A 16,767-nucleotide genomic window follows, 5' to 3' on the forward strand; every position below is an offset into this window, starting at 1 on the left:
CTCACTCCAAGCATCTTCGAACTGTTCATCTGGATGAAGAATAGCCTGAAAGGGAGGCATTTTATGAGGCATGATGGCCTCCTAAGGACTTATCAGTAAGCCCAGATCTCTGATGAAAAGTTATAGGCACGGTTTCTTTGAAGATTGGATTCAAAGGGTGAAGTGTATAATTTGTGGTGGAAATTATTTTGAAAAATTACAAAAATATAAAGTATTATTAAACTTTCTTAGTGCCCTTGTATTAGTCTATTTCATAATTATTGTTTTAATTTAGGGCTTTCTTGTAATTAACTTTAAAGTGAAATAATTTTGTTGCAACTTCATTATAAATCAGAAAATAATAATACTATGCTTAATTATTTAATTTTTTTTTTAAAGCTCTCAGAGTAGTAAACAATTAAAATATTCACTTTTTTTGCATAAACACTGTCGAAACCCCTTTTTTGTGCCCGTATGTGTTTTGTTCACCTTGAAAATAATCTTCCAGATATCCTTTGATTTTTATCCATTTGCAGTGGTAGTTCATGTAAATAGTACATAATTTCTTAAGAAAATTGTATCAGTTGACAGTAAAGCATAATGATATCTTTATTGTTTACATAGTTCATTTTGTAACCCGTAGCCCAAAGAAAACTGTGCACCAATATTTTTCAAACATTTAATTTATTGTATTCAAATAACAGACAGAATCAGGATAAGTACTTCGTACAAGGTCTTTCCATGTCAAGTGGACCAAGGGTCCCCAGTCGACCATCTCCAAACTTCATCATATTTTGCGTGTACATTTGCTGTGATCTTAAATACCATTTTACCAAACTGTAGCTCTATATTTGCTATTGCTGATTTTCTGTGATGTCTTGAAAAAGAGTATTTACTGGTAGTTTGCATATACGTGTAAAAAATTCTAACTTTAACTTATAATTTTGAAGGCAATAATAAAGCTATAACGCTTTGCGACATTTTGTAAGTCAGAGTTTGAGCTTTTATAATTCCTTATCTAGTACTTTAATCAGAATGAGACTTTGTAATCTGAAAAAGGGTGTAATTGTATGTAACATCCTAAAGTTTCAAAGCAACTGGATGCTTGTATCAGGAGGTATTCATCAAATTTGGTCAAAAGTTTTTTAACTCTATTTTTGACCTACCTTTGAAATCTCTGTATACCTTCTTAGATTTTGTCAGTTTTATAATAGTTAGAAAGAGAAACTTTTAAACTAAAAAAATCCATGTAAACTGTTTTTTTACCCGAAATTTATAAGCGGCAGAAAATACAGTTGAAAGATAATGATGCATCTTTCACACAGGTAGCAAGTTTTTCATTATGTTTATAGATTAAATGAATACACTGTAGTAGAAAGTAATTTTTTATTAAGTAATATTATCTGTTTTGTTGCCTGTTAATACAAAATTGTTAACTTTATTATCTGTACGTTCCTTCCTATTAAATGCAGAAGAGACAGTTTACGCTAATTATATCTGTTACGGCAAGCACAATTTTTAAAAATATTTATTACATGTGCACAAAAATATTAAAATCATAAACAAATTGAAATATAATCACGGTAGTAATAACAAAGTGCAATAAAGTATTACAATATTTTAGAACACAGTAGCTTCAAAATAAAATAAAAATATCTAAAAATAGTCAAAAATATTTTTGCGCAATACTTTTAATTCCACTTAAGCTTAAATTGTTGCTCAATAATGGACAGAATGTAACCTGGATACATATATTGTCATCCTGATGATGTCAATCGTGCTTCAAGAGTAGCAAAAATGTGCCATTCTGGCATCTAGCAAGTCTCCTTTCTAGGGGGACAAGCTGCACCATAAGGATATAAAACTAATGAGGGCATCATGTTCTTCAAAAGATATATCGCATATATTTTCAATCCGTCAATTATTATCGTGCATGCAAGCCACATATTGGCCTGATTGCAAACTGTTAAGTGATATGCCTTGTGCAGATTTATCAGCTTCATATACTGCAGTATCATTTGAGACTCTGCTGACTTGGATTTTAGCTTTGCTAATTGGCTTAAACTGGTGGTTCTCTCCGGTTCCTGCAATTGTGCGACCACTAAACCAGCTTTCCTGTTCAGGTCGGGTTCTCTCTACTTCTTCTCTTGGAATAAAAAAGAATCTGATTCCTAGTATTTTTTCTTTGCAAAATTCAAATAAGTCCCGTAGTGTCAATATCTGGTTTTCTATAGGTCGGTGAAGACTGGCACGTGCTTCTAATTGTTTTATAGTACCTCCTGTTCCATCACAAGGTAATTTTCTGTGGCTAGTACCAAAGAAGTTCCATTCAGCTATTATCATGATGGCACAAATTGATAAAATTCTTGTGTGAGCAGCGTAACCATCACTGAAGTAGTGTACGTGCTTTATTTCAGTCACTGCCTTCAAGTATTTGATTAGTTCAATCAAAGATATGTGAACAGCAATGATATCATGCCCCAAATAATCTCTGATCATGCAAATACTAAGACTGAAGCTTGTTTTTATTGTAATAAACCATGAATGGATGCGGTGTAACTTGGTTGTTTTCCAATGGAATCCCTATACAGCATCTTGCCCAACAAATGAATAGTTCTCAGCAAAATCCATCAGGATAATGGTGTGATTATCATTTAAATTTTCCTCTGTTTTAAGTCTGAACTTTGATGTTTTGAAAAAAATGGTGGCTAGTCAGGCAGAAAACCTTTAAGGAAAGCTCTTCAATAAAATTTTCCATAGTCGCATGTTGCGTCTGTAATGTTTCTCTGTCTGTATGAAACCACTGCTTTTATTCTATTAGTTCCTCCAAGTCATTATCTTTAAAATCATCTAATAAAAAGGACTCCAATTCACTTTTTCCAGGACACTGTTCATAATTTTGTAGCATGCAATCCTTAGATTCTAAGCTGCTGATAGTTTCTTCAATCGATACCTTGTTGTCATCCTCGATGGATATTGCAGCTATCATGACTTTTAACATTTTGATGAATGGTAGAAGCACAAACTGAATGTATGCCAGCAGCACCAACTGTAATGCACCGCTTTGGCCTAAGTTCACAAAATTTTGAGAAGACAATTTCACAGCCATAATGCTTGCAGTAAGCTATGAACATCTTTTTTAAATTGCTTAGAAGTAGACATTTCTGCATGTGGGCGTTTTTACCATTGATCCTAACTGAAACAAAATTTTTCTCGTGGACAGATTCGTGAAAATTCATCATTTTCAAAAAAATTTGAGAAACTCATTGTCTAATATCATCCTTAAACTTTTTTTTGGTGTCACCAAAATACCAACTTCAGATTTGAGTTTCCTGGCCTGCTTCATCGTTTGCATTGAAACCTAGAATTCATCAGTTGTTTTCTTAATATTCTAGTTACTGGGTACCAATGTCAAAATCTTAACTTGTAGGCGAGCTGAGATCAAAAGATTGGCTTTGAGCTCTTCTATCAGGATATCCAGATTTTTACATCCTTGACATTGCTTACTCTTTAATGTTTATATTACATCAGTAACATTAAAACCAGCAGCAGCTGCTGCTGTAGTAGCAATAGCATTTTGTGCTCTTCTTACTTTCTGCTTCAGGTAGCCTTTTGAATCCTGATTGCTAATATATTTAAGCTTCAAAGAAGAGATTCCAAGTGGTGACAGCGAGACATCCATTCTTCCAGAAGCCTCTAGCATTTCCACATCATTAGATTCTGTTTCTGGTTGATCATCCTTTGGCTTAATCCCTCTTTGAGCCAATTCCTGCCTATATCGTAGGCGTAACTTTTGACCTGGCTTGAAATTATAATTTGTTAAAGCTTTCAATCAGTCAGCAGAATCAATATCAATAGGTCACAATCCTTTTCTGATTTTGTGCGATTTTTCCAAATGGATTACAGCAGTCCTTCTGTAGGAATTCAAACTTTGTCAGCAAAACAGTTTTATGATAGAAACTTATGTCAGCATCTTCAATAAAGCTAATTCCAAGTTGTCGCTGTAAACATTCTTTGTCCATTGCTGATAGTTCCTTCACAGGCAACAAAAAAGCTTTTCCATAATTACATGTTAAAGGCATGTGTCATTCAGAGCCATCAGACTTGCCAAAATGGCAGTAGCCAAGAACATCACTCACTTTAAAACAATTCAAAACACAGTTGGAGATAACAATAAATGCCACTATTTTTTATAGAAATTATTCACTAACAACTATGCTAATTCACAAAAAGTTGAGCTTACATACCCTTTTTTTCAAGATAAAGAACATTCTAGATGTTCTGAAAGAAATTTAATTTTCCAGAGTAGTCCATAAATTTCTAGAATGTTTTGGAGAATGAAGTTTTCCAGAGAATTCTAAACTGTTTTAGAAAATAGATTTTTTCAGATCAGCCTAGAAAGTTCTACAGTAGTCCAAAATTTTCTGGAACATTACAAATTTTTTTCAAGATATTGTAAATTTTAGAACATTCTTTGAAAAATCGAATAATATTCTGAAGCATTGAATGTTTTTCCACCTTCAGCTATTTTAATTAACTAGAAATTTCCTTTTTTTTTTTTGTCTTCCGTCATTTGACTGGTTTGATGCAGCTCTCCAAGATTCCCTATCTAGTGCTAGTCGTTTCATTTCAGTATACCCTCTACATCCTACATCCCTAACAATTTGTTTTACATATTCCAAACGTGGCCTGCCTACACAATTTTTTCCTTCTGCCTGTCCTTCCAGTATTAAAGCGACTATTCCAGGATGCCTTAGTATGTGGCCTATAAGTCTGTCTCTTTTTTTAACTATATTTTTCCAAACGCTTCTTTCTTCATCTATTTGCCGCAATACCTCTTCATTTGTAACTTTATCCACCCGTCTGATTTTTAACATTCTCCTATAGCACCGCATTTCAAAAGCTTCTAATCTTTTCTTCTCAGATACTCCGATCGTCCAAGTTTCACTTCCATATAAAGCGACACTGCAAACATACACTTTCAAAAATCTTTTCCTTACATTTAAATTAATTTTTGATATAAACAAATTATATTTCTGACTGAAGGCTTGTTTCGCTTGTGCTATTCGGCATTTTATGTCGCTCCTGCTTCGTCCATCTTTAGTAATTCTACTTCCCAAATAACAAAATTATTCTACCTCCATAATCTTTTCTCCTCCTATTTTTACATTCAGTGGTCCATCTTTGTCATTTCTACTACATTTCATTACTTTTGTTTTGTTCTTGTTTATTTTCATGCGATAGTTCTTGTGTAGGACTTCATCTATGCCGTTCATTGTTTCTTCTAAATCCTTTTTACTCTCGGCTAGAATTACTATATCATCAGCAAATCATAGCATCTTTATCTTTTCACCTTGTACTGTTACTCCGAATCTAAATTGTTCTTTAACATCATTAACTGCTAGTTCCATGTAAAGATTAAAAAGTAACGGTGATAGGGAACATCCTTGTCGGACTCCCTTTCTTATTACGGCTTCTTTCTTATGTTCTTCAATTATTACTGTTGCTGTTTGGTTCCTGTACATGTTAGCAATTGTTCTTCTATCTCTGTATTTGAACCCTAATTTTTTTTTTAAATGCTGAACATTTTATTCCAGTCTACGTTATCAAATGCCTTTTCTAAGTCTATAAACGCCAAGTATGTTGGTTTGTTTTTCTTTAATCTTCCTTCTACTATTAATCTGAGGCCTAAAATTGCTTCCCTTGTCCCTATACTTTTCCTGAAACCAAATTGGTCTTTTCCTAGCACTTCTTCCACTCTCCTCTCAATTCTTCTGTATAGAATTCTAGTTAAGATTTTTGATGCATGACTAGTTAAACTAATTGTTCTGTATTCTTCACATTTATCTGCCCCTGCTTTCTTTGGTATCATTACTATAACACTTTTTTTGAAGTCTGACGGAAATTCCCCTTTTTCATAAATATTACACACCAGCTTGTATAATCTATCAATCGCTTCCTCACCTGCACTGCGCAGTAATTCTACAGGTATTCCGTCTATTCTAGGAGCCTTTCTGCCATTTAATCTTTTAATGCTCTCTTAAATTTAGATCTCGGTATTGTTTCTCCCATTTCATCCTCCTCAACTTCCTCTTCTTCCTCTATAACACCATTTTCTAATTCATTTCCTCCCTATAACGCTTCAATATATTCCACCCATCTATCGACTTTACCTTTCGTATTATATATTGGTGTACCATCTTTGTTTAACACATTATTAGATTTAAATTTATGTACCCCAAAATTTTCCTTAACTTTCGTGTATGCTCTGTCTATTTTACCAATGTTCATTTCTCTTTCCACTTCTGAACACTTTTCTTTAATCCACTCTTCTTTCGCCAGTTTGCACTTCCTGTTTATAACATTTCTTAATTGCCGATAGTTCCTTTTACTTTCTTCATCGCTAGCATTCTTATATTTTCTACGTTCATCCATCAGCTGCAATATATCGTCTGGAACCCAAGGTTTTCTACCAGTTCTCTTTATTCCGCCTAAGTTTACTTCTGCTAATTTAAGAATTTCCTTTTTAACATTCTCCCATTCTTCTTCTACATTTTCTACTTTATCTTTTTTACTCAGACCTCTTGCGATGTCCTCCTCAAAAATCTTCTTTACCTCCTCTTTCTCAAGCTTCTCTAAATTCCACCGATTCATCTGACACCTTTTCTTCAGGTTTTTAAATTACAATTTACATTTCATTATCACCAAATTATGGTCGCTGTCAGTGTCTGCTCCAGGGTAAGTTTTGCAGTCAACGAGTTGATTCCTAATTCTTAACCATGATATAATCTATCTGATACCTTGCAGTATCGCCTGGCTTTTTCCAAGTGTATATTCTTCTATTATGATTTTTAAATTGGGTGTTGGCAATCACTAAATTATACTTCGTGCAAAACTCTACAAGTCTGTCCCCTCTTTCATGCCTTTTGCCCAGCCCGTATGCACCCACTATATTTCCTTTGTTGCCTTTTCCAATGCTTGCATTCCAATCTCCAACTATTATTAAATTTTCATCTCCTTTTACGTGTTTAATTGCTTCATCAATCTCGTCGTATACACACTCTACCTTATCATCATCATGGGCGCTTGTAGGCATATTGACGTTAACAATCGTTGTCGGTTTAGGTTTTGATTTTATCCTTATTACAATGATTCTATCGTTATGTGTTTTGAAATACTCTACTCTCTTCCCTATCTTCTTGTTCATTATGAAACCTACTCCTGCCTGCCCATTATTTGAAGCTGAGTTAATTATTCTAAAATCACCTGACCAAAAGTCGCTTTCCTCTTCCCACCGAACCTCACTAATTCCTACTACATCCACATTTATCCTATCCATTTCCCTTTTTAAATTTTCTAGCCTACCAACCTTTTTAAACTTCTAACATTCCACGCTCCGACTCGTAGAATGTTATTTTTTAATTTTCTGGTGACCCCTTCCTTAGTAGTCCCCACCCGGAGATCTGAACGGGGGACTAGTTTACCTCCGGAATATTTTACCAAGGAAGGCGCCTCCGTCATTGCTATATAAAAATGCAGAGAGCTACATTTACTTGGAAAAAAAGCAGCTGTAGTTTTCCATTGCTTTCAGCTGCGCAGTACTCAGTCATGACTGAGTCATGTTGATATGGCCGTTTAAGTCATTCTGACTCACGCCCCTAACTGAAAGAGCTGCTGCCCTCTTTCAGGAATCATTCCTTAGTCTGGCTCTCAACAGATACCTCTCCGATAGCTTGCACCTTCGGTCCAGCTACTCTGTATTCCTGAACACTCAAGCCCCCTCACCAACGGCAAGGTCTCATGATTCATAGAGGAGGTAGTCTCATGATTCATAAAGGAGAAATTTCCACAGATTAAAAATCTGTCACATGCTAAAGATTAATTATATTTGGAAAGCTTTCTTACCTACTATAATATACAGGTCAAAAAACAAAATTCATGTATTATGTTGTTTAAAAGCTGCCCTTTCCACCTATTATAAAACTAACAAAATCTGAGAAAGTATACCTGAAATATACACCTTTGAAATTTGAAGATGGGCCAAAAATCTTTGACCAAATTTGGTGATGGATTTCTCCTAACATAAGATTCCAATTGCTTTGAAACTGCAGGGTCCTACACATAATTATTCCCTTTTCAAATTACAAAGTCTCATTCCTATTAAAGAATTAGATAAGTTAATATATGAGCTGAAGCTTTGTCTTCCAAAATGTTATGATACATTTTTGGCTGAATTTCAGCTGCTATATCTCAAAACCAGGTTCCAAAAGTAACTTGTGACGTGACATATTTGGATATAGCATAAAAAGTTAACCAACAGTACCAAAATTCAAATCTGTCTTTATTACTGTCAAAATTGTTAATCAAAGATAACAATTTTTACATTTGTCTACAAATTATAAGTAAGTACCCCTTTTTCAAGAGACCACAAAAAATCAGCCATAGTAGATAAAGAGCTACAATTTGGTAAAATAGCATTTCAGACTGTGGCAAACCTCTGCCAAAAATTTGATGATATTTGGAGATGGTCAACTGAGGATGATTTTCAAAACTAGACCACTTGACATGGAATGACCCTACAATTCTAATTCTAATCTAAACAGAAAAAAAGATGATTCCTAACTCTTACATTTGGACTCTGGCTCAAATGATTAATCCTTGTTTCTTGAGTTTTTAGGACTGTGCAGGAAAGACTCCCTAATATGTTCAACATTTTCTTAAGACAACCTCTACCATCCCATACTCTTCTCTTCTGTGGACATCTGGTCATTTCAAACCGATTTTGTCATCAACAAATGTTATTGTCATTCAAAGGATCACAGTTAAACTTTCTATGAAATGCATGTTGAGCTGAACTTAAGATTTACATTTAGCAAACTGCAAAACAAAGTGGGATATCCTTTCAAGAGTTGCAGTTTTTTCTAGTTTCATTGAAAGCTATCCTTTTTCCTTTTGGATTGCAGTCTTAAATCAACACTACATCTCATCCAATAGATATTATAACAAATAAAAACTACAATATTCTTTTTGTACTCCTGGTGTATTACCAAACCATTTACAAGTTCATTTAAAATACAATATTAAAAGATATCAAATCTATATTACTGTAGATAATAATAAATACAGCAAAAGTAAATGTGTGCATACATAAGCTATTTGCATTATTAAGTGAATTAAATTAATTAAAATTCTGAGCAGTCTGGATGGATTAAAGGAAACTGGTAAAACCTTGATCAGAGCGCCATCAGAAAATAATATTAACAATAAATTATAAAATACATAAAATAGGATTAATTAAATTTCTCATTTTAAAACACTTTAATAATATTAAGGTAGTAAATGTAAAAAATAATTTAAAAATAAATACAAATTCAGAAAGAGTTATAAGACCAAGACAGAGATTTTGAGGTGAATTAAAAGATCGCAGGAAACTAGTTATACCATAGTAATACAGTTTGTAGATAAACATGTATGTGTTTCCAAGTCCTACTTTTTTTTTGTTAAGTAAACAAAGTTTAAAAACAAAAAAATAATAATTTGTTTTAGTTTTTTATTTATAAATTGAAAAGTAATGGAGCATATTGTAGTACTTAGTGAGAGAAGTTGTAAACAATTAAAATACCTATAAACAAGCTCGTGAATGACTTGATTGGTCCAGTTCGGTTTTTACCGAGAAAAAGTAAAAAAAAAAACCTAATAAGTCCTTAAAAAGTGTTTTTTTCAAAACTTCATAGCTCAGTCAATTTTGAAGCTGTAGCAGTAGCTTTTTCCAAAATTATAGTCAATGATGTATTACATGTGTAAAATCTGGGTACTATCGGATAAATATTTTTTGTGCAATTGCACTTTGAATTTTGTAGGTACTTTAATTATTGTTTTCCATCAAATCCAACTAAATATTTAGATTGCATGGGTTGAGGTACCAAACTTTTTTTAAATACCTTCAATCGTTGCCGACAGTGCACTGTAATGATTGATAAAATGCGTGCCTTGTGCTTCTGTTACTGTATGTACAACTTTGCCACTGCTGTACTTCTCCCCCGCTCAACTACTTTCAGCTTCTAGAACGAACATGCTCGTGTTTAGGCGCATTTTTGTAAATTGAAAGTTAATAGATTTTATTGTTTTTAAAAATGTCAATTTGATCATTTCTGGTGGAAGTGCATACTATGCAAGGCAGGTACATAATAAATAGTACGTACAAAATTCTAAATGCAATTATGCAAAAATTATTTATCGATAACATCCAGATTTTGTACACATGATATTTATATCATTGACTTTCTCAAAAGAGCTATTGCTACAGCTTGTGACAAAATAGAAAATCCTACCTAATATGAAGTTCTTAATGTGATTCGGTTTATGAATGCTATATCTTGGCCTACTAGTTGTAGACAAATAAAGGAAGTTATTTATAGTGATAATGTGATGAATGAAACATCGATTAGGAAATGGTGCATTATGTTTAACACAGGATGAAAATTCTGGTCGACCATTCCTCAGCACTGAAGAACTGAAGAAAAATGTTGATGACAAATAAAGTAGGATTGCCCATGCGATATGGTTTGCATAGTTTATTTATTGTAATTTCAAGAGTTTTACTTAATGAATTTGTAAAGATCCATCTTGGTTGCAAAAAGGTGTGACAAATGGGTAACTTGATTTTTGTATGATGATCACAAAAGCCAAAGAAGCTCTTCTGACATTTATCACACATCATGCTCAAGATGGCGATGAACGTTTTTACATTGTTACCAATAATGAGACGAGTCTTTCACAAAACATCTGAAACAAAGCTCAGTCAATCAAATTGCAGCACTTCAAATCGCCCACAAAAGCAAAACAAGCTCACAAGTTGGTGACAACTATATTTTAGAATCGACAAAAAGCTCAAGAGACATGCTGTCAGACACTCTAATGCCTCCAATATGTCATACAGAACAAATGATACAGTTTGTTATCCGTCAATCTCCACAATAATGCTCTCAGCTGCAGCAGCTTGACCTTTGCTTAAACATCTTGACTGGGACATTTTTCAGCATCTACCATACAGTCCTGACTTGGCATTTAGATACTATCATTATTTGTCAAGTTGAAAGAGTTTTTTGGTGTTTGGTGGCAGGAACAAAGAGATTGTTAATGAATGGTTAGAGAAACTGTAGGCAGAAGTATACAATGAAGATACAGAAAAAAAGTACTTCCACACTACAAGTGTTTGAATATATATGATGAATATTTTTATACGTAGTTTGAGGGTTTCTGTAAATATAAAATAAAATTGTTTAATTTTTATTTTTACTTTCCTATATCAAAACATTCTTTACTTTGTGGATGATGCGCATATATTTATCATCACAAAACATTAATTTTCAAATAATATTATATAATACCACATAACCTTCTTGTGTGTATATATATATATATTAGTATATACTTTATGTCCTCCAAATTGTATACTTTACAACCTCCATTGAAAATTATTGTGTATGGAATTGGATAATAGAATAAATCAATTTTCTCAATGAAAATTGTAACCACATTTTTTTCAAAGATCTATTAATTTTTTTTTATTCAATGCATCTGTTTGAAATGTCTGAATAATCAAGTCAACATAATGCATTAGGAGCAAAAAAAGTGATTTTAAATTAAAATCACTTTTTATTTTCTGTTTTCTACTTATCTTAGCGTTTAATATGTAATTTGTTTACTGATGATAAACTACTAGTTAATTAAATTTAATTTTCTTTATTGTAGATAAATTCATTGAAGAAGAATGGTCTCTATGCAGAGATTGTCACGAAAGTGCTTTGTTTCCAGTGACAAAATGGTGCAATCCTTTTACTAGAATTGGTATCACAGTATCACGTAGAATTAAAGTTAAAGGTGTTAAGGTATGTAAATTATTGTGTAATGTGTTTTATTTTTTCGATTCGGTTTGGTTTTTATACTTTCTGTTTTAAAAAATAATTGTTAGATGGTTTAAAAGCAGATGTGAATTAGTTGAGAAAGAACATTCTCACGAAAGTAGTTAACATTAAATTTTATTTCACAAAATTATGTTTCATTCATTATTTAACTATGAAGAATCGGCAGATAAGTGCAACATTTTAATTTGCTTAAGCTGTGATATTCTAACTGAAAAAACCGGCATAATTTACATCCTACGTGATATATATAGGAACTAAAAGATTTATCATGTTATGTTGTAGTATATAAGGAGCTCCCAGAGGTGACAATATATTTTAAAGATCTTAATAGATTATAAAACATGGGTTTACAGTTGTAATGATGATATGAGGTGTTAAAAGAGATTTGCAAAATAATATTGAAGGTCCTTATAAAGCGATCGAGTTTTTGTTCTACCAGGCACATTGCAAAGAAGCAGTAATGATTGCTGGTGTAAGTACCCTGTAACAAGCAAGGGTTCACCACCAGTAGTGCTTGCACTGTTTTCAGAGCAGAGGGGCCATAATTAATGTTTTCGAAATTGCTTGCACTTACATAAATGATCCAGCAGTGGCGAAGAGTGACAGGAGGACAATCAGGCCTCTGGCTGCCCATATCTCATTCTGGGCAGTCGTCACATTTTTGGGCTTGCCCGACAAAGTAGGAGATATCAGCAAGAAATTGACGATTAGCTTAGCTTATTTTATTTTTTTAGGAAAGCATCGGTAGAAGATATCTGTTGTAAAGTCTGGAAAGTCTAGGGCAAATCAGGCAGGTTAGAAATGAAGAGCTTGTCGAGAGGGGAGTGGAAGATGTTTTTGTCTTCTCCTCCAATGATGAAGGCCAGCCTAATCAGACAGATATATCCACCCAGATACCAAAAAGTAGTCTGATTAGTGATTTCATTAGGGCTGGTAGTTCTGTCCCTCTGGTAGCCCAATTTGAGGAACAATGTGAGCAGTTGTTGGGGTTACTTGGAAGTCCCTCAAAGTGCCTCTGCAGCAGTTTGCAGACAAGTAATCCCAAAGCTCAATGAGTTTAGGGGATAGTGTTTGCTGGTTTGAATTTGAGGCACTCGCCTCAGATAAGGCAGCTGAAGTTAAGGAGATTATAGTTAATATTTGATTAGAGACAGTTTCCGTCCCGGTACCAGCACTTGTGCCTATTAGGGCAGAGCAGAAACACTACGCCGAGAAACAGGAAAGAGGGTTCCACAAAAACAATTAAAGAAATTAGAGAAGAATTTCTGGCTACTCTTCAGGTTATGAGGTCAAATTTGGAAATTAAGAACATAAAGGACAGTAGGAAAGATCTTTTTGTCGTAGCAGATGACAAGGAGACAGTTGGAACCATTTCAGAATCTGTCATTAATAAAAAGTTGGAAGTCAGGGTAGATCAGAAACATAAAACGAAGCCTTGAGTCATTTCTATTTTATAGATCAGTCACCTGTCCAAGGAGGAGGTTGTGTCTCTCATACGGGAAACACCAACTTGGATGAAGCAATATTCAAGTCTGAATGCAGGTTTTTTTTTTAAAAAACTGGTAGACATAATGCCCAAAGGTATCACAGTGTATTCAAAGTTGGGCCTAGTCTGTTTAACAAGTTTGTCGCTGAGAGTAGGTTGTTTGTGGATTTCTGTCTTGTAGAATCAAGGAGTACATTGATGTTCAGGGATGTTTTAAGTGTTGCAGATTTGATCATAGGACCAAATTGTGTCAATATGTTTCACTCTATGCGCATTGTGGTGATGGGGTCACAAACATGAAGAGTGTCCTAAAAAGTCTGAGGCTCGTACTTGTGTAAATTGCAGAAGGTTGCGCAAGGATTGCAAGCACTCCGGCAATAGTAGATATTGTGGTTGTTATTTGAGAGCTATTGAACTGTACTTTAATACATTGCATAGTTAATTTTTAACAAATCAATTCTCAGGGTGCTTAAATTGCTCAGATTGAGTTAGGTGAAATTGTTGAAAGGAGGTCCTTCGACGTAATTCTGCAGCATCCATATATAGTACAGGGCAATCTTTCAAGTAATGATCTGAGTGCATAGTCTGAGTGTAAATAGATATAGGAAGTGCTTTTGTGTGAAACCTTCAGTGTTAAAGGAAGGCGCAGGAGTTGCGCTTCTGCAAATGAGTGAAGGTGGTTGTGGTTGGAAAAGGCCATACAAAGGCGACAGTAGGTTGTGTAAATATACTGATGAAAATATTCGCTGAGGCATTTGCATCAATGACATCCTGACAGATGCCAAACTTATATTATAAAGTTTAGAATGTCTAAAAGACAACCTACGGTAAAGCCCATCAGAACTAGGAATAGAGGGGGTGGTGTGGTGACCAGGATCATCATTAAGCAGGTGCCTTTCCCTACAGGGTTTAGGATGATATAGAAACACCATTGTGATAAGTGTATCAGTAGAGAAGGAGACATTGTTGAAATCTTTATGTATTTTTATGTTCCCAGCCGTAGCACTATTGTTGCTGTAGTGTATAAAGAGAAAGTGCAGCTATTAGTCAAAATTTTGGATATCAGAGTTTTGTAAATGTAAAAGTTTCAAGACCCCTTTAGTCCAAAAAACACAACTAAAGTTACAGATTCTGTAGAAGGTGTATGTATATACATGCGTTACCCTGTATTTTGATTGATATCTTGACTGGATCAACGTGAATCATTTTCACTAATAAATACCTCTGTTCAAATTCTAGTAAAGGCAGTTACATTTATGTGGATTTGAATACTAGGTTGTGGATACCGGTGTTCTTTGGTGGTTGAGTTTCAATTAACGACACATCTCAGAAATGGTCAACCTGAGACTGTACAAGACTACACTCATACATATCATCCTCTGAAGTAATACCTGATGGTGATTCCTGGAGGCTAAACAGGAAAAAAAGGCTAATACCTCCTGGACACCCTTTAATTATATGTATAAGCATATAAACAATACTATTTTGTAATTCAGTATATATTAAAACTCTGACATTTGCTTCTTCCCTTTTTGTAATTTTTCTGATATGATTTGTTAAGTTATAAAAAAAAGTAATAATAATTTTTTTTTCCTAGATCAGTACTCAGAAAAAGACTAACAGCACAATTGATGATGTGTATCAAGAAAAAATGACTGTGGTCATTAAAAAGGATTGGTCATTGAAATTTTTTGGTTCATTGTACCACAATATAGTACAGTATAATAGTGAAGTTGAGGCAAATTTTAGTAAACCAGTTCAATTGGATCCTGGTAAATTGTATTGGTTGATTGTTAATTTTGATAAAGGTGGAACGTACACCTTTTTAAAGGATGTTAACCATGTTTATAATAGTCATAATATGGAAATCAAAATGACTGAAGATTTATCTGCAATAACAGAAATATTTTTTATCGAAAATGAACTGAGTGATGGAATTGCTGCTACATTTACACCGCCAAATACGCCCAACGGTTCGACTGTTCCACGTCAAGCAGTATCTGCTCCTGCTCTTGTTACTGCTGATGCTGTTCCTTCTTCAAGTTCACAAAGAACATATGAGATGAATACATATAATACTTCGAGTACTAGTTTTGTTCCACCTAGTCCGACTCGTAAGTGAATAATATCGCCAAGGCGATTCAATGATTGTAGACACAATCGAGTCGTAGCTTAAAAAGTATATGATCAAAAGATTATCAGCGGGGCTTATCAATATGTTACTAACAAATTTATTTGATCTGTGGCTTCATTTTCAGTATCTTTGGATTTTAATCGTAAAGAATTGTTAGCCATGTTTTCCCATTTTTTTATGTTACTGAATTTCTTTCAGACAAAATTATTTTGATAAATGATCCTCTTTCTCTACTTTATAATATATATTAAAAAATATTTTATCGTGTGTTAACTGTTTTAATTTAATCTAATTTATTTTTATTACTGGTGAAATAAAATGCCCAGCTTTACACAGCAGGCACTTCAGGCAATAATTTTGCTGTTTGTACAACCTAGGTTGATAAGTGTTTGTTATGCCAACTTTTCTTTCACCTTAACTTTAATTTTACCTTTTACTGTCAGTTAAAGGAATTACAATTTCATTCTAATTTTGGAAAATCTAGGTTTTTCATTTTAGATCATTTTAAGAAGACTTATTATATGTATGTATATTCTCTTATTAATTAATAAAAGTTTTTTATGAAAGTTGAAAATATAAAAAAAATTTTTGTTAACCAGTATTATTATGATTGTTATATATTATTTATGAATATAAACTTAGTAAAATGGCTGTTATATATAATAATATATTATAAATAGCTGTTATATAATTGTTATATATTATTTATGAATATAAACTTAGTAAAATGGCTGTTATATATAATAATATATTATAAATAGCTGTTATATAATATATGTAATTTGAATATTTTATAGAACTACCAGCTGTATATCAATTTATAAGTTTTAGTTGTTAAAATTTAACAATCTATTTTGATTATTAAAATAACAGTGAAAATGTTTTAATTTTTTTTTTTTATTATTCCAGTCTTTTTTTTATTTTAACCCTTTTGGGGCAAAAAAATTAACCTAATAACCCTACTGGGGAAAAAAGTTAAACTAAAACTGACACTTCTTTTTTAAAAAAATTGCAAACAATTAAATTTTCATCTTGCAAATAACATGTTGCACATCAAATTAATGATGAAATTTTAAAACAATATACACATATACAAAGGATACTAGGAAAGTTTTGCAATATGATTCTATTTTTTTTAATTTCTCAAAATAATTTCCATCATATATTATACACTTCTACATTCTTTTAAAATCAGTCTTCAAAGAAACCCTGCCGTGTTTCATCAGAGACAAAATTTTTTC

General features: G+C 33.1%; 1 protein-coding gene across 1 annotated transcript in view; it reads left to right on the forward strand.

The window, feature by feature from the left end:
- The window catches only part of LOC142333049 (BTB/POZ domain-containing protein 6-like), a 35,316-nt gene extending 18,980 nt beyond the window's left edge, over nt 1-16,336 (forward strand). The window contains exons 5-6 of the mRNA XM_075379853.1: nt 11,734-11,870; nt 14,990-16,336. Coding sequence (XP_075235968.1) covers nt 11,734-11,870; nt 14,990-15,514 — 662 coding nt within the window. The 3' untranslated portion in view covers nt 15,515-16,336. The remainder of the gene's footprint in view (nt 1-11,733; nt 11,871-14,989) is intronic.
- Nucleotides 16,337-16,767: the final 431 nt, after the last annotated feature.

The sequence above is a fragment of the Lycorma delicatula genome, chromosome 12 (assembly GCF_047948215.1).
Source record: "Lycorma delicatula isolate Av1 chromosome 12, ASM4794821v1, whole genome shotgun sequence".
NCBI classification, from domain to species: Eukaryota; Metazoa; Arthropoda; class Insecta; order Hemiptera; family Fulgoridae; genus Lycorma; species Lycorma delicatula.